Source organism: Urocitellus parryii, chromosome 4, assembly GCF_045843805.1.
Source record: "Urocitellus parryii isolate mUroPar1 chromosome 4, mUroPar1.hap1, whole genome shotgun sequence".
NCBI classification, from domain to species: domain Eukaryota; kingdom Metazoa; phylum Chordata; class Mammalia; order Rodentia; family Sciuridae; genus Urocitellus; species Urocitellus parryii.
In genome coordinates, this window is record NC_135534.1 from 53,581,989 (window position 1) to 53,601,088 (window position 19,100).

The following is a 19,100-nucleotide window of genomic DNA, read 5'->3' on the forward strand; positions in this document are numbered from 1 at the left end:
CATCAGGGTGGCCCAGTGAACTCAGGCCATAGCTCTCCCTAGCCATGGGATCCTCACCAGCTTCTCACGCTCCAGCTCTGTGCTGAACCTGGCTTGTAGCTCCACTTGAGTTTGCAGGCGTTTCTTTTCCTCTTCTGCTGCACGAGATGCTGCTTCCTCCAGTTTCTACCCAATTAAAAACCCATCCCCAGAAAAGCAGATTTGTTACAGTGGAACATTTGAGAGAAAAAGCCAAGCTTATGAGTAAAGCCAAACATTCAATAAAAATAGAATAAAGCCAGGCTCGGTGGCACATGCCTCTAACCCCAGCAGCTAGGGAGGTTGAGGCAGGAGGATCTAGAGTTCAAAGCCAGCCTCAGCAATTTAGCAAGGCTATTAAGCAACTCAGTAAGACTCTGTCTTAAAATACAAAAAAGGGCTGCGGATGTGGCTCAGTGGTTGAGTGCCCATGAGTTCAATCCTCATACCAAAAAAAAAAGAATAAAAACTGTTAGACCCATTGGAATTCCATCCCAGCAATTTGCAACAAATTTTAACATGCAAAACAAATTTGATAAATGACATGAATGAACACTGGTATGTCTGAATAATATTTTGCAGAGGAAGTTGTAGTACAGCCATTGAATTATTTTCATTTGCAATTCTTTTCACCAGGTTTGAGATCTAATCTTGCAGTTTTTTTTTTAATCTTTATTTATTTTATTTATTTTTATGTGGTGCTGAGGATTGAAACCAGTGTCTCACATGTGTGAGGCAAGTCCCTAATCTTCCGGTTCTTTATCTTGCACATTATTCCTTAAAACTTTTACCAGAGCTCAACTGCCAGAAGAGGGGCCTGAGGAGCTCCATGGATCATTTCCCCAGTGGAACAATAGATGATAAAAATTACTTATTAAAAAAATGGGGAAACAACCACTTAAAAGTCTCTGGAAATTATCCTAAACACAAAGAAATGGAGAACATTTATCTAAGAAAATCTACTAAGGGCTGAGAATGCAGCTCAGTGGTAGAGCACTTACTAGCATGTACAAGGCCCTGGGCTTGAACCCCAGAACCACAAAACAAAAAACAAAAAAAGAAAATCTACTAAATCTCAGCTAAGAACAGTGAGTCTATAGCTTTTGGGACACAACACATTCCATCTGCCCAATCCACTTCTGGTAGATGAAACTAAGATTGAAGGCTCCTCTCCTCTCAATTCACAGCCCAGGGCTGCACCAACTCCCTAGGAGGGATAGAAGCCAGTATTCCTCACTTTCCCCAGCTCTATGCTGCAGAAACTCTATTCCAGGCAAGCATGGCTAAGAGATCTGGAGCTCTCTTTCCCCCAGCCCCCACTCACAGGGTGGGCAGGTTGAGAGGACTAGATCTGATTACCCTTGTCCCAACTCATTTATGGGGCAGAAGCTTCACAAAGGATGAGGCAAGCAACAAAGACCAAAGGCCACCTTCCCCCATCAATTGACAGGCTCATAAAGCAGGAATGCTATTCCAAGCAGAGTATACTGTTATCTCCACAAATTCCAGAATGCTGCACAGAAGTTTTGTCCAGGGAGAAAGACAGGTTTGGAAGTGACTTTATTTGAAATTGTGAAGAAGAATAAGCCTAAGGACACTTGATAACAACAGAGAGTTTGATGGTAAGGAATTAGGAGGAGGCTGGTGGCTCCATGAGAGCAACAAACTAAACTACAGACCAGTCAAAAGCCTGACAGAGAAAACCAGGGGAAGAGACAGCTTAGGCAGACCCCTCACATGGCAAGAACAAATCTTAAGGACTAGTCTTGACTACATATAGACCTGAATTTAAATAATATTCAGACCAAGGGGCAATTTAGGTTCTAAGGTATTGTGAAAAACATAGAACAGTCAACCAGAAATACTGAGACCTAACAGTTTGGTGTGATACCAACAGAGGTGGATGGCTTAACAGAGAGAGTAGAAAAAGAAACATCTAAAGAGAGCCCTGCTAAAATCGGGGTCATCTCAAGGTGACTATGTGCATGCCCAAGGCTTGCCTCTGAGAAGCACAGAGGCAACACACTGTCAGAAAACAGTTCAGGAAACAGTCCAGCCAAGTCACTAAACAAATAAATGACCCCTAAGACAGAGAGTGTTAGAATCAAAATCCAGAGTTGGTATGGTTTTATAAAGTGTCCAGTTTTCTATAAAAAATTATAAAACATGAAAAAGAAACAGGAAACCGTAACCCATACATGGGAAAAAACAATAACAACAACAAAAAGAGAAAGAAAACAGGAACTAGAAACTGCCTTTGAAGAGGCCTGGATGAATATCTGCCAGAAGACTTCAAAGCAGTTATAAATATGTTCAAAGAAATAAAGGAAACTACACTTAAAGGAGTAATGGAAGGAATGATGATATCCCATCCCACAGACAATATCAATAAGAAGAAAGAAATTATAAAAAGAACCAAAAAGAGATTGTGGAATTGAAAAGTACAATAACTGAAATGAAAAATTCACTAGAAACTCAATAGTATATTTGGGCTACAAGAAGACTCCCTGAAAAATAAATCTATATAAATTATGCAATTAGAACAGAAAAAAAAATGAAGAAAACTGAACAGAGTCTTAGAGAAATGTGGGGCATCATCATGAACACCAACATCTGTATAGTAAGAATAGCAGAAAGAGGAGAAAGGAGTAGAAAAAAAATTTTTTTTAAATATTTATTTTTAGTTGTAGTTGGACACAATACCTTTATTTCACTTATTTATTTTTTTTATGTGATGCTGAGGATCGAACCCAGGGTCTCACACATGCAAGGCGAGCACTCTATCACACTGAGCTATAATCCCAGCCCAAGAAAAAAAAATTTGAAGAAATAACTAAAAATTTCTCAAATTTGATGGGACAACATTAGCCTACAAACCTGAGAAGTTCAGCAAACTCAATAGGATAAATACAAAGAGATCCACAGCCACAAACATCACAATAAACTGTTATAAGACAACGACAGAAAAGAAAATCTTGAAAGCAGCAGAAGAAAAATTATTCCCCACACACAAGGAACCCCAGTAAACCTGACAGCTGACTTTTCATTAGAAATATGTGACTAGTTCTGATTAAAATATTGTAAATAGGAGTGATATGTGACATCTCTAGGTAGGAGCCCTTAACTGCCAAGCCCTAGAATACTTTTCACCTTGTGGAGTAACAGCAGCATTTAGGATGGCAGATGTTCCCTCAGCCTGGATTTCACACTTCTGGCCCAGAAATTCTACTTCTGAGAATTATTTTACAGAGATACCTGAACATGTATGAACATATACAAAATGGCACAGGTTCAAGATAATGCCCTACAGCACTGTCTATTAAAAGAGTAAAAACAACCCAAATGTTCCTCAATGGGGGAATCAATTAAATAAGTAATGACACAGCCATGCAATGGAATATTAAACAGCTATATGACAGAATGTCAGGCTGTCAAAAAGAAGAATAAGGAAGCTCTCCTAACACTGATTTAGAGAGATCTCAAAAATACATTCAATGAAACTAAATGCAGAACACTGAGGTTAATATGTACTTTTTTTAAAAAACAGATAAGTGATTTCCAGTATTTAAAGGTGAAGACAAGGTCTAAATACAAAAGAGAAGCACAAGGGAATTCTCTGGGGGTATTAATTGTTCTATATTCTGTCCGTGGCTGTTTCAAGAATCCAAGCATATGTTAAAAATCAAAAAATCAATATACAAACTGTTAATAAACTGTTAATCTTAACTGTTTGTAAATTTTTAAAAATTAAAAAGCGGGGGGAAGCTTCAAAATATTGGCAAATCCTAATTAGAATAAATTATACTCCATGTATGTATAATATGTCAAAATATACTCTTCTGTCACTTAAATCTAAAAATAATAAAAAATACTGGCCATATTCTGTCTTAACCTTGGTAGTAGTTTCATTGGTATTAATTGTATGATAACTTACAATACATATTTTATGCTTTCCTCTTCAGGTATGGCCTATTTCATAAATTTAACAAAGTACAAGGGAACCACACCCCAGCTTCCCACCTCATCTCTACCCTCATAACATTCATTTCTAATGTGTGCACAGAAGGGAGGAAAGAGTGGGTCTATATTGCAGGTGCTCAGCCTAGCCTCTCAATGAACTTGATACGGAAAATGTTTTGTAGCAGAAAGAGGCAAGATATAAGAGTGATTTGGGGAGAAGAGCAATCAAGGGAGCTGCTTTTGTAAAGTATCTGGGCTGCCTAGTAATGGCTGTTTCTAAGATGTATGATCACATAGTACCTAAGATTATAAATGTATTTTTAGAAAATACTTATGGGTCTATTTGGTTCAGTGTACAGTGTGGCATTTCCCATGAGAAGCCCATGAGGAATGTGAGGCCTCAAACCACAAGTCACCCCTATATCTAGTGTAAAGTTATTGCAGGCAGGCGGTGGGGTGTCTATAAGCTTATGGTTAAATAGGCTCAGTCCTGAAATGTCCCAAATAAAGACCATGCCCACACAAGGGGGACTCACTGCCACTCCTATAAGGGAACAATGTCACCCTGTGAGTGCCAACTATCCCATACATTCTATAATACTTGACAACCTAGCCTTGATGGAAGGAGAAGCTGACTGACTAGACTATAACTCTGACATCAAATAGTATAAAAACCTCAATCTACTTTAAGAGTCTTTGGAGACACTCATAAATGTGCACGGGAGCTGGGGGGAGGGGTCCTGCAGTGGTCACCTCAAAATAGCCTTCATGTTCCCAAAAGGATGAAATTTCACATCTTTCTTTGACAAAATTAAAATTTACTCATTTTTTAAATAAATATATCTTCTTTGTCAATGAGTTGTTTTTGCTGACCTGAGACCTTCATGCTATTAAGGCTGGGAAAACCAGAGAGCCTCACAAGTGATCTGGATACACTTGAGAACACAGTTCACCAAACCTCACCTGAAAACTGTATTAGCCTACTGTTGGTGGAACCAAAGTAAGTAAGGTGGCTGTGGCTTCGCATTGAAATGAAGAGTGCTCCTCCAGCCCTGAGCCCACACACACCTTCCTCACAGTCTCCAGCTCCTCCTGCTTGCTTTCATTGGCGGCCTGGAGCTCCTTCATCTGCCGCTCCAGCTCCTCTTGCTCAGCCAATAGCTTCTTTCGCATTTCTTTCCGACGCTGACGGGCTTCTTTGTGTGGTGGAGGGCTGCCCAGCTTCAACAAGTGGATAGTAGAATGAATGGCTGCAAAAGGTAGTGGAGAAAAATGGGAAATACACTTTATTCTTTACATGTCTACCATACAAGTGACACAGCAGGAAGAAAACCAGAGGACAGAAGACCCAGCGTGGATTCTAATTTTGCCAGTAAGCCATGTTATGACCATGAGCAAACATCCAGTCTCTTGAAGCATGGGCTTCCTCATCTCCAAAATGAGATCATAAAATAAGAGATGATCTTTTAAGTCTCTTTTAACTCCAAAAATGCATGATGATACACCTATACTGCACATATTTTAAGAACTTCTAACAACACTTTCAACTCCCTTCTCTCTACTTCACTAAAAGTTAAATAAGATTAAGGCACAGTAAGGGCAGGGAGTCAAAGTTCCTGATGTCAGATCTGCAGCCAACTGTATTTAGTCTGTCCCTCATCTGTGCCTTATAAAACCATCTCCCTGAGATAACAGATCACATTACATTAGCTGACATTTATTGAAAATTTAGGAGTGGGGAAGTGGCTCAGTGGTAGAGGGCTTGCTTAGCATGCATGAGTCGTAAGTGTGATACCCAGCACAGGAAAAAAAATTATATAATGAATGCAAAGGATATCATGGAAGATGCATATATATTCAATATGCATTTCTTTTACATAAATTATCTAATTTTCATATAAACCTGATTTCTTTCCTGGAATTTTTAATTACCTAAATTTTATTTCTTGACTAATATACATTGCTCAAAATCAAAAAGCATTAAAAGACATTTTGGAAGTCTTCCACTTATTCCTATGCCCCAGGTACTGGATTTCCTGCCTGATTAGCAACAAATGCTAACAGTTTCTTATGTATTTTTCCTGGGGTATTTTAAGCAAATGAACATGTATAAACTCTTCTACTTTCTTTTGAAACAAATGGTGACACAACATGTCCTTTGAGCCTCAGTGTTTTCACTTTACTTATTTTTATAAGTTATCTCAAATATCCATAACAGTGGGGCATACAAGTGGAGCACTTGCCTGGCACACTCAAGGCCCTCAGCTCAATTCCCAGTACTGCACACGCAAAAGTGTACATGAAGTACTAAACAATGAGTACTGCAAAAGTGCTCCACTGTGTAATGCTATCATAATTTGTTCAACCATTTCCCAATTAATAGACAATAGGATTGTTTGCAATCTATCACAAAAACTTCTGTAAGAATGTCATTTTGAAAATGTGCAAAGTATATCTGTCATCTAACTTCTAATCCTCACAAAAACTCTGAGAAGTAGGCACTATTATTCTCTCCATTCCAAAGAAGAAGAAAGCAGCTACAGAATTAATCATTCAAGTTACGTGACCCAGGAAAGTAGACTCAAGATTCCAATGCAGTATAATTTCATTTATGTTCAAGACTATTTGGAATCCCCCTTTCAGTTTAAAATAAAATCTCACATATAATTCTTTACTAACTTGAATTAATTCCAAAGTTTATGTTTATTATTCTTTTGGAAATTAATAATTGACTTGAAAATCACTTGAAGTATTTAAAAACTACTGCATTAATTCCACTTTTGTTTTACATATGACCAAAAACATAACAAGACAGTCATTTTAACATTCTTCATAGTCCTAAAAGGGGAAACTCCATGGGCTTTAAGCAGTAAATAAAACCTCAAATTTCCTATTTACAATTTCCTCCCAAGTTCATTATGCAAATTAATTAATGAAAAATTGAGAATTCATCTTAAGTTGTTCTCCTTTTGGTTACTATGTCACAAGTAGATATAACTATAAACAATAAGGAAACAATATTTTAGCATCTTTCATGAGATTAAAAAATATTTCTTAATCATCTTTATCATGGCATGTAATAAAAATTGCCTTACCCTGAATCCACTCTTGTTTCTTTTTCTTATCTGAAGCACTGATTTCAAAGGTCTTATCAAAACATTTTATTAGAAAGAGGCATTTCTTTCCATCTTTGTCAGGCAGAGACTAAAACAGAAAGTGTTATAAGTTCTTTAAAATTTTACTTTTTAAAAAATATATAATTTTAGTTGTAGGTGGACACAATACCTTTGTTTTATTTTTATGTGGTACTGAGGATGAAACCCAGTAGTGCCTCATGCGTGCCAGGCAAGCACTCTACAAATGAGCCACAACCCTAACCCTAAAATGTTATTAAGTATTTAAGGGCTGGGATTGTGGCTCAGTGATAGAGCACTTGTCTAGCACATGTAAGGCCTTGGGTTTGATCCTCAGCATCACATAAAATTAAATAAACAAAATAAAGGTATTGGTGTCCAACTACTTCTAAAAAATAAAAATATTTAAAAAAGTATTTAAAACTTATTTACACAAATCTGACTGAAGCTCAGTGTCTGTGGAAAACACCTACAAATGCAAATTACTGATTTACTAATGCTATTCCCCTAGGTTGCAATTCTTATGGTAACAATAACCCTAACTGGTATACCACGTCTGCCTGGAGAAATACAAACACCTGATGGGGATGTGGGGTTGCCATGCTTTATTTAGAAGCATAGCAACTCCTGCACCCAAGCATATTCCACCCTGTAGGAATCCTATAAGGTACACACATGGGATCATTATAAGAAGTACTGATTCCTATGACATAAAAGGCTTCCGTGTCAGGATGAGTCCTATCCTACCTCCATCTACTGTGGTTTCCTCTCCTAGCTCCCAGGATGTTGTTGCTGGCAATCTGTGGTTTCTTCCCTATATTCTTATGAGCAGAATGACAAAGACACAGCAATCTTGTGATCTCTCTTCAGTTAAATCTAAACAGCCCCCTTTGTGGGCACTGCAGTCCTATATGGTAAGTATAATGGTATAATATATCTGTACCATTTCTTTCATCAAAATGCTCTATGAGTGAGAGCTCAGTTATTCTACATGTTCTTCAACAAATATAAACATACTACAAGTTAAAAACTCAAAATTTATGTTCTTGAGAATTTCATCTTTAGGGAGGGTGGGTACCAGGGATAGAACCCAGGGGCACTTAATCACTGAGTCACATCCCTAGCCCTTTTTTTACATTTAAAAATTTTAAGACAGGGTCTCATTAAGTTGCCTAGAGCCTCTCTGAGTTGCTGAGACTGGCTTTGAACTCATGCTCCTCAGGCTCCTGAGTCACTGGAATTATAGGTGTGTGCCACCGTACCTAGCTAGGATTTCACTTCTTAACAGAATTTAGTAGCTATGAATGAAGTGTCCTGAAAGTCAAATTTTTCAAATACAATGCTTAATCTTGTTTTACTTAATACTTTCAAAATGTCCCCAGATCTTTCAGTTTATTCCTGATTTCAAACACTGCCTTGCTTTTTTCTTTTCTTTTTTATAACTTCATTTTATTTAATAAATGATTCCTTAAATGTACAAAGGTTGAATCTCTATATACTTTGTACAAAACATTCATATCAGAAAAATCTTGTCAGCTATCTTTAATTTTTGGTTCAGAAACTATGGTGACTGTATGCCTATATTATTTTGGAAATGTGAATTTATGATTATTTCAGGCTCTAGAGACTAAAAGGGGGATGGAGAGGAAACTCCTTTGACAGCAGGGGGCAGCACCAGGTAATCCTGCACAGTAGACTTACCTCTACACAGCAGTTTTCATCCAAGAGAATGTCTCCTTTCTTATCTTTCAGATCCTCACTTACATAATAAGAAATTATGTTGGGTTTTAGTACAAACCAGCGTTCAGTCCAGTTTTTCCGTCTATGGCCTTTTTTCATCATGTAACCCTAAGAAAGATTAAATCTGATGTAAATGCTAATGCTTGTGGGGTTTTTTGTTTTTATTAGTGGTGGTAGTTTGTTTTTGTGGTGCTGGGGATTGAACCCAGCACCACAAAAACAAACAGAGCCTTGTGCATGGGAGGCAAGCACTCTACCAACTGAGCTATATCCCCAGCCCAATGCTTGTTTTTTTATGTGTAAAAGCTGATATTTCTTTCTTAGCAGACTCGTCTACTCCACTGTCTGATCAATGATCCTAATACATAAATGTCAATGATTCTTGCCCTTTGAGAATCTATGAAGGCCAGGAGCATTACACCCAAATTCATGCAAGAACATGCAGATAAAAGTTTGCATACAATTTCAAACATTTTAGAGACAACCCCCACAAAGTGATACAGGTATCAGATTTAGAACTCTTGATGTTAAAACATTGTGAGTTTTTAAAATTCCAGGCCTCTTGAGATATATATTGAAATATTTATAGAAAAAATGAAATGTCTGGAATTTGCTTCAAGAAAAACACAGAAGAGGCACAAAGTAGATAGAGTAGGATTATCCATGTGTTGTTGGGGTTGGGTGATAGGTATACAGAAGTTCATTATACTATTCTATTTCATTAAAAAAAATAAAATAAAAAAGACCCTCTAACAATAATTCTTCATAAATTTTCAATCAATGAAAATGTCAGAGTATCAGAGACAAGTCTATCCTTTCAATCAATACTAGAGGATTTCACCCTCTAGTAGCAACCTCTCTTTGCACCTAACCTCTCACTACACAGGAAGAGGAACTCTGCTCTGGAAAAGCAGAAAATAACTGGACCAGGAGTTAGGATACTACCTTCTAAGCTCACACTCTAAGCTCTGTACTTCCTTTCCATATATTAGCCCCAAAGGTATATAATTCAAATTTTTACTTTAACAAATCACATATTATTATAGACTAAAGCCTCTTAGAGTTGTACAAAAAAAAAAAAATCAATGAAATTTTTAATATTAAATCTACAGATGCTGATAGGCTACAATAGACTATACCATCAAATGTATGATATTAACTTGGCTGCAAAGTTCATTTAATCATTATACTAAATTCTAATCATATAACTCGTTCGGTTTCTTAATCTTTGGACATTTAAGCAAAAGATATCTTATAGTACAATTCATTAGTAGTCCTATATCCTGCCATCTTAATGGGCCGTTAAATCTTTAGAGACCATGTCTCATACCTCTTTGTAGCACCAAAACCTACACAAGTTAAGCATTAATTGATGTTTACTGATACACTCCATTGGGGGGGGGGGGCAAAGACAACAATATCACCAACTGAACAAATATCACCTACTGAACAAATAAAGGAGCAAAACAAGTAAATAAACAATCAGTTATTGCTTCATATAAAAATGTAATAAGTTTGAAAGATCCACTAAAAATATATACAAATTCTATGTATCAAGCATTAAGCTTCCCATGTATATATCAGATATTAGACTAGGTTTGGAGAAAACAGAGTAAAATAAGAAAAAATGAACTCTATTATATGAAAGTATCATTTTCTAAAAGTAAGAATATTTTTCTAATTTTAAAAAATAATATAAAATCATGTAGAAAGTCCAATAATACAGAAAATGAATAAAAAGGAAAACATGATTCCAAAAATTAAAAAAAAAAAATCACACTTTCTGGAGGCAATCACTGTGAATGTTTTGGTGAATATCCTTTCAGACTACTCCACACACATATATCACATGCTGCATGAAAGAGATCACAAGGTACCCATGTTCTGCAGATTGTTGCTTTTTCATTGAACAATATGCTATGAATATCTTTCCAGATGAATGGGTATGAATATGCACATAATATGGGAAACGTAATTATTTAAATAGTTCCTTTAAAATAGTAGCATCTCAATTCTTAACCATATTTCAAAACTGTACCAGTAATTCTTTTAAAATGAGAGCCTAGGGCTAGGAGTGTAACTTGGTAGAACAGAGTTTACATAGAATGCAGGGGACACTGAGTTTGATCACCAGCACTGGGGGAAAAAAATGAAAGCCTAATAAAAAACTAGAAAAATAAGAGTATTATTCTTTTTTTTTAAAGAATCTTTAGCATTTATTTATTTTAAATTTATTTTTATTGCTTTTTTTGCATTATTCTTGTTCTAAATCTAAAGTTTAATGTATAACTGGCCAGGCACAATAATATATACCTATAATCCCTGCTACTCAGAAGACTGCAGCAAAAGGATCACAAGTTTGAGGCTAGCCTGGCAACACTGCAAGACCCTGCCTCAAAATATATATATATTTTTTTTTTTTTAAAAAGGCTGGGGATGTACTTTAGTGGTAGAGCAGCCCTGGGTTCAATCCTTAGCACCACAAAATTTTTAAAAAAGAGTATGTGACTCATATCACTTTAAAGAAAAAAAATTACTACTTTATTTTAAACATGTCAAATTCTAAAGATGAGGAAAAATACATAGTTATAGGATCCTTACCTGTTTTAACACATCTAATATAAGCTCATTAAACACTTCATTAATTGCCATAGATATCGTCTGCCGATCCATGCCTTTACTAAACTGTCCATTTCCAATAAGCTCAATAAGTTCCCACGCAGAAAGGCCATCTTTACTGTCATCAAAATTGATTTTATAATGTTCAAATTGTTCTTGTTGCCAGCCTCCTCCCATAGCTTCTGTAAGTTTCTTAAGCAGGTATTCAATCTGTGTAAAAAAATTTTTAAAAAAAATTTTTAAATTATTTCCTACTTACTAATGGTCAACTTAGAAAATATTATTTGGAGTTCCAAAAGTATATTTCTTTAAAGAAACTATTGTCAGGGAAAGGGATATGGATAAAATGCCAATGGTTCTTTCTTAGCCTAGAGTAAGCAAAAGAATCAAAAGTTGATAACCAGGAGGCTGAGGCAGGAAGATCACAAGTTCAAAGCCAGCCTCAGCAAAAGCAAGGCACTAAGCAACTCAGTGAGACCCTGTCTCTAAAAAAATTTCAAAAGAGGGCTGGGGATGTGGCTCGGTGATTGAATGCCCTTGAATTTAATCCCCAGTACTCAGCCCCCCCCCAAAAAAAAAGTTGATGACCCTCTAATAGTGTATTTGTATACAGAACTAAAGTAAACTACAAATACAAAACCACACACAAATTTATTATTGTGATCCGATTACTCTCTGTTGGCTATTTCAATGTCAGAACAATAATCTTTTTTAATTGTAGTTGGACATAATACCTTTTTTTTTTTTTTAGATGTTGATGGACCTTTATTTTACTCATTCATTTATGTGCAGTGCTGAGAATCAACCCAGCTCCTCACACATGCTAGGCAAGCACTCTATCACTGAGCCACAACCCCAACCCCAGAACAATAATCTTATTAAACTAACATACAAGAGCTAAATTAAATAAACATCTCAAAGTAGAATACAAAAGTTAACTCCCCATTTACATATTTTCTGTGTAAACCAGTTATTTGATTCACGCTTCCTCTTTCCATTAGAATACTGGGAATAATGGCTGAATTACCAGCCTGAGCCAAAGCAGCTTACTAAATCCTGAATCACACCTATATGTAGAAAAAACTACTATTGAAATAATAGCAGCTAAACAAACAATGAGGCAGTAATACTAAATGAGACTTTGGTATCTCTTTTCTTCTGGAAAGCCTGGGAATCCTACAGAGCTCTCAAAACTCAGCATGTTCAAAAAGGAATAAATCACCTCTTTTCAAATTGTTTCCCCTTTATTCTTGATTTCAGTTGGGAGCAACAGCATTCACATGTTTATCCATAACAGGATTCTTGTTCCTCACCCTTTACATCAAACTAGTGACAAATCTTGCTGATATTACTTTCCTAGATCAGTGTTTTCAAACTGTGGGTTATGGTCCACTATGAAATCAATTCAATGGGTGGGCAATAACCAGCAATTTTTGAAAAATACTTGTGTTCAACCACAATTAAGACAAATACTGATTTGTAATAAGTTTTATTCTATTTATGCTGGTCATAATATAAAATGTTTCTCTTGGGCTGGGGTTGTGGCTTAGCAGTAGAGTAATCGCCTTGCACGTGTGAGACCTGAGTTCGATCCTCAGCACCACATAAAAATAAATAAGTGAAATAAAGGTATTGTGTCCAACTACAACTAAAAAATAAATATTAAAAAAATAAATAAAATGTTTCTCTTCTTATGGGTTGAAATCAAAAGAAAATGAAAAATTTTGTAAAAATATTTCTACCATTTGCCTTGCTTTGGGCCTCCTATTTGTCTTCCCTGCCTCCAATGTGGCCCCTTTTCAGTCTATATTCTGCCAAAGGGATTTTTTAAAAACAAAAACTTGAGGCTGTCACTCTCCTCTCTAAATCTTCCTTGGCTCCCTATCATCTCAAAGATAAAGGCCATGCTTTCCATCCCTGGATAATCATCCTCCAGCCTAATTTCTCTAGCATGCCTTCCCTTAAGTCCCAATTCACCACCTCTATCACAGATCACAAGTTACAAACTTTAAAGGGCTGAATGATAAATATTTATTCATCTCTATCACATGTTCTTCTCTGTTTTTACTTTTAGCCCTTTAGAAATACAAAAAAGTAAATGCATGGGACGTTACAAAAATAGGCTATGAGCTGAGTTTGGCCAGCAAGCAGTAGAGTGTCAACACCTGCATGGATTTTAACTTGGGTACCCATTTAACATGCTGTTTCTATGCTTCTATGCCTTGTCTCCTGCCTAGAACATATTTTCCATTTTTCTACCTTTGTTAAAGTTTTGTTAAAGTTCTATATCCACCTCCAGGATATTCATGCTCAAAGTAAGGTCTGTGCTTTGGCATCACTCAGGAGCCTGCTCAAAATGAAGATTCTCAGGTCCCACCAAAGATTCCAAATCAGAATCTACATTTTAACAAGTAACCCAGGTATCCACACCTGCATAGTAAAGTTTGAAAAGCACTGTCCTAGCAAACCTGTTCTGACCAACCCTAATACAGGTCCAGCAATCCTCTTCTAGGTTACTGTACGTAACATACTGTACTGAAATGTTTTCACTCATTTGCTTTTCTATCATTTTTTTAATTCCTTGTAGAAGGCAAGATGTCCCACTCGCCTGATTTGCATTCCCAGTTTTCAGCACAGTACCTAGAACACAGCACATCTAAACTAATAACAGCTAAACTAAAATAAGATAAGCCTCAAATTTTTCAACTATGAAATGAGCATAACAATATGAATCATATGGAACTACTATGGGATAAAAGGAGAAAAATACAGAGCAATTTTCAAAATGCCTGGCATATAGTAGGTACTCCAATGTTGTTTCCCTTCTTCACTGAGTAGAATATTTGTCAAAAACGGAGAAAGTAAATTTTATTTGCTACAAACAAAATTATGATTTAATTTTTTCCTTATCCTTTGCACTCCATTAACTTGGTTATAATGTTCTTCATAAAACAATATATTTTAATAGAAAAAGAAAGAAATACATATGTGCAAAGAAATATACATTTACAAAATATCAGAAGATCAAAAATATCAAGAGTTCTTCTGATTAAATTCAATGAGATATAAACTCCTTTAGAAAAAATTATCTTATACCTTAAAACAGGACATAGTAGGTGTTCAATAAATGTTCACTTTTGGTCTTTCCCTCGCTGTATCTTGCTGAGATACATTGCCTACTGTTATGCCTATCAGGTATTAAGTAGTTTCTTGGCTCTTAAGTAGAAATAACAGGGATAGACAGTGGAAGAGAGAAAAGAGAAATGGTTAATAAGAGGGATGAGGAGCGGGAGATACAGCTCAGTAGCAGAAGGTTTGCTCAGCATCTGGAGGCCCTGGGTTCAATCCCCAGTACAGAGAGGAGGAATAGTAAGAAAAAGAAAAGGACAGAAAAGATGAAGGGAACAAAAAAGATAATAGTCAATGAGAGATTGAAGAGAGCCAAAAAAGAAAATAAGAGTTAAAAGACACTAATATACACAATTGCTCAAGGTGAAATAACTTAGCGGAATTAACATGTATAAAAATTCAAGCTACTAAAGGCAGCAAAAAGTGCCCAGGCTGCCAGATTATATAACTCAGGGTTCAGGGAGTACAGACTCAACTAGAAATTTGGCAGTACAGCCAAAAGAAGCACATGTGCATGCCACGTGTGTGCACAGAATAATGGATGAGTGGGTGTGACAAGATGGTGCAGCTCACAAGTCAGGAAATTGCTTCATCTACCACCATGAATGAGCACAAGTCTCACATTCCAAGCTTCAGTTTCCTCTGCAGTATCAGAGATCTTTTATAATGTCTGCAACTCAGAAATTGCCTGTTAACAGTCAATCAGCTCTAGAGGCATCATCCCAGGTTCACCCTGAAACTTTCCAAAGGTACCCTCCCAAGCCTAATGAGGCTCTCAGCACCCAGAATCTACCTGCTCAGCAACCCTAGTGACTCTGAAAGGACAACTAATCTAGATGTACTCCTGTTGACTTTCGACACATTCACATACTTACCATAACCAAATAACTTGAGGAACTTTTGTTTCATTATAGTGGGCAAGAAATACAAACATTCCCATTCTAACTATTCAATTATACTAAATAATAAATCACATGCTGCCATGCTAGTCTCCAGTGGCCTGCACCAATTCTGAGAGCTCATTCAATTTCAGGAAGCAGCTTACTTCCTCCTTCCAAGCAAGTTTCACCAAAAATAACAAAGAATAAACTTTCAATCTGCGTGTGATTTTCTAGGCGTTCAGCTCAAAATTTTATTCTGTTAAAAGTTCTTTCCTTGTAATCATCAAAAGGGGCATTTACAGGCTGAAAACAATTCAGGTTTTATTTCACTTAGAGCCTCTTAAAACTATTTCATGTTTGACCTTCCATTGCATCAAGGCAATTCTTCCAAATAAGTCCACAAGAGACACATCCTGTTTTATTCTTAGTGCTGTGGGAAATGAATACTAAGTAAAAACTATACACAGATACACACTTCCAGGAATATCAACTGAGGAAAATTACGGAATCAACTCAAATGGGGATACTACTTTCTGACATCTATGTGAATCATCTTAACTCTGCTTTAAGTTGTTTAAATATTGATTTAACATTCTTGACACTACTTTCTGTTAGTTTTCCATTAACTGAATCAAATGCAAATTTACTATCACTCAACATTATTCATACAAATGTCCCTATAGTATTAACTAAAGTAGAAGGAAAAAATCTTCCTTAAAAACACTCACACTGGGGCTGGGGCGATAGCTCAGTGGTAGAGTGCTTGCCTAGCACATGTGAGGCCCTGGGTTTGATCCTCAGCACCACATACAAATGAATAAATAAAATAAAGGTATTAAAAAATTCCTTCCTTAATAAAAAAAAAAAAAAACACTGCTGGGGTTGTGGCTCAGAGGTAGAGTGCTCACCTGGCATGCATGAGGCACTGGGTTTGATCCTCAGCGCCACATAAAAATAAAATAAAGTTATTGTGTCCACCTAAACTTAAAAAAAAACTTATTAAAAAAAAAACTCACACTGAGCCAGGCATGGTGGCACACGCCTATAATCCAAACAAATTGGGAGGCTGAGGCAGGAGGATCACAAGTTCAAAACCCACCTCAGCAACTCAGCAAAGCACTTAGCAATTCAGCAAGATCCTGTCTCTAAATAAAATATAAAAAGGGCTGGGGGATGTGGTTCAGTAGTTAAGTGCTCCTGGGTTCAATCCCTGGTACCAAAAAAATAAAAAATACTCGCACTGGGGGCATACTTGGTGGTGGAGTGCTTGCTTAGTATGTGTAATGCTCTGGGTTGCATCCACAGTACTGAGGGGGAGAGGGGGGTGGCGCAGACAGTAGATACATTACTGGAAGCAAGATTATTTTATAAGGCCTAAAAACCGTTGAAAAGATTACAAGCTAAACCCAGATGTACACTCATGACAAATTAAAACATTTTGAAATTTATTTTTAAATATATGTTTTCACACTTTATTAAAATCTGTAAGTCTAAAACTAGGTTCAAATACAGTTTTTATAATGCTATTACATCATTTAGAAAGGAAGCAAAACCTAATGTGATGTGTTTTCCATGATGTAGTGCAACCTTGGGTTTGCTATGCCTAGCCGAAGGTGATAGATACACTAAGAGCTCAGTAAGTACAAGTCCACGCGTTAAACCTCAGGAGCCTGGTTCAACAGCCAAAGCAGTTCCCTATTCATCTGTTCCAATGACCCTTCTTTCCCTGCATAAGCATGCCTGTCCACAGAGAAATAATCTACAATGCTAATTCTAATTCTACTTCTGGGGAGAAGAAATGCTGAGGCAATTAAAAGCCAAAAAAGTACAAACAAAAACATGACAAGGTACGCTGCCTAACTATTCTAATGAATCAAAGAGAAGCTGTTATTTTTTCAAATAAGATGAACTTTTTTTCAGAGAGACACCAAGACATTCATTTCAGCCTTCAATGAAGGTAAGTCCTCTGAAAAGTCTGGGCTGGGCTCTGGGCTGCAGAAAGGATAGTCATGACACACATTGAGGCCCATATGGGTCCTATTCTTCAGGCCATCTGCAGGACAAGTTTGTTTAAGTTTCTTAGAGTAGTCAGGAGGCTGATGTTGTCTGGTTCCCTTCACAGATGTGGCTCAGTGATAATTTAAAGCCCATGACAAGTCTCCCTCATCAAGCAAGTACTGTTACATCAAGGAATAAAATTGTCTCCTTTCTCATTAATTTCTTTTTTTTCCCTCTTTCCACATTTTTTATTAGAGCATTATAGTTACACATAATGAGGGGACTTGTTGTTACATATTTGTACATACACACAATATAACAATATAATTTGGCCAGTATCACCCCCCAGCACTTCCCTCCTTACTAATTTCTAATTCTGAAATCAGGACAAGGTCACCAAAATATTTTAGTGATGGAAAAAGACAAAACATCAATGGTAAAGACCAACGCCATCTCCAGTTCCAAAACACTATATATATATATATATATATATATATATATATATATATATATATATATATATATATATGGAATACTGAGTGTAATTATAAAATGTCTTTAAAGACATTATGGGAAATCTTATTTGCAAAGTTTTTCCAAGCAACAGTCAAGTTTTTAAAATACAATTGTATACCTTTTTCTACATCTATCATCACTCCATTTCCCTCATGTCTCTGTATTAAGCTAGACAATTTCCTTGGACAAATATTCCATAGCATGTTATCTTTTTTATTTACCCTTTAGCCTACATACACGATTAATACATCACTACTGTTATTTAACACTAAGAAACATTCCTTCTACTACAGTGAAACTGCCTTTTCCTTAATTACCAATGACCACCAATAGTTAATCCAAAAATTATCACTAATTTTTCTGTAGGATCTAGGGCCAGTAATCATCCTTCTGCCACTTAGAACTTTTTGTTTCTTTGACAACACTCTCCCAATTCTCCTTCTATCTCACAGCCTGTTCAATTCAGCTTCCTTTACCAAATCTACTTCCTCCTCCTGCTATAGAAACAGTCCCAAGGTTCTGCCCTTGGCCCTCAAAATTCCCACTGCAATCCCTTCCTCCGTGATTTAATTTAATTTACTTCCATGGTTTCCCTACCTCTATCTCCAGCTCTGGCCTCTAGTAAGCTCTAGATTATTTACTTTTAATTGATTACATTCCACAAGGATATCCCACCTAAAATGCCAAATATAGCACATCCATCATGTCCTCAATCTGTTGATCATCCTGTCACTTATTCTCTGTATTCCCTCTGTCACTGTCTCCTCCCACCTACACACATGCATACTTCCTCCCACCCTCCCCCAACACCTCTTTTCATGAGCACTCATCATGGGTCCAGGCACTATGTTAAATGTTTCACACATGTCAACTTTTTTCAGTCCTCACAAAGTATGCTGAAGAAAGTAGGCATCCCCATTTTAAGATGAAGAAACCCAAACAGAGAGATTAAGTCATGTGTCACATAGCTAATAAGTAAGTAAAGTTGGGTTTCAAACCAATCAGTCTGATTTCAAAGATAAAAACACTATATTATCTCCAGTTGCCCAGGCCTCCCCACAGACAGGCACTATGCACTTGATCCTGTGACCCCTAGGATCCTTCT

At 36.6% G+C, this 19,100-nt stretch overlaps 1 protein-coding gene across 1 annotated transcript in view; it reads right to left on the bottom strand.

The window, feature by feature from the left end:
• The window catches only part of Swap70 (switching B cell complex subunit SWAP70), a 69,987-nt gene that overhangs the window by 11,604 nt on the left and 39,283 nt on the right, over positions 1 to 19,100 (bottom strand). The window contains exons 4-8 of the mRNA XM_026409593.2: positions 11,454 to 11,681; positions 8,814 to 8,960; positions 7,074 to 7,182; positions 5,047 to 5,228; positions 58 to 165 (exon numbers count right to left, since the gene is read on the bottom strand). Coding sequence (XP_026265378.2) covers positions 58 to 165; positions 5,047 to 5,228; positions 7,074 to 7,182; positions 8,814 to 8,960; positions 11,454 to 11,681 — 774 coding nt within the window. The remainder of the gene's footprint in view (positions 1 to 57; positions 166 to 5,046; positions 5,229 to 7,073; positions 7,183 to 8,813; positions 8,961 to 11,453; positions 11,682 to 19,100) is intronic.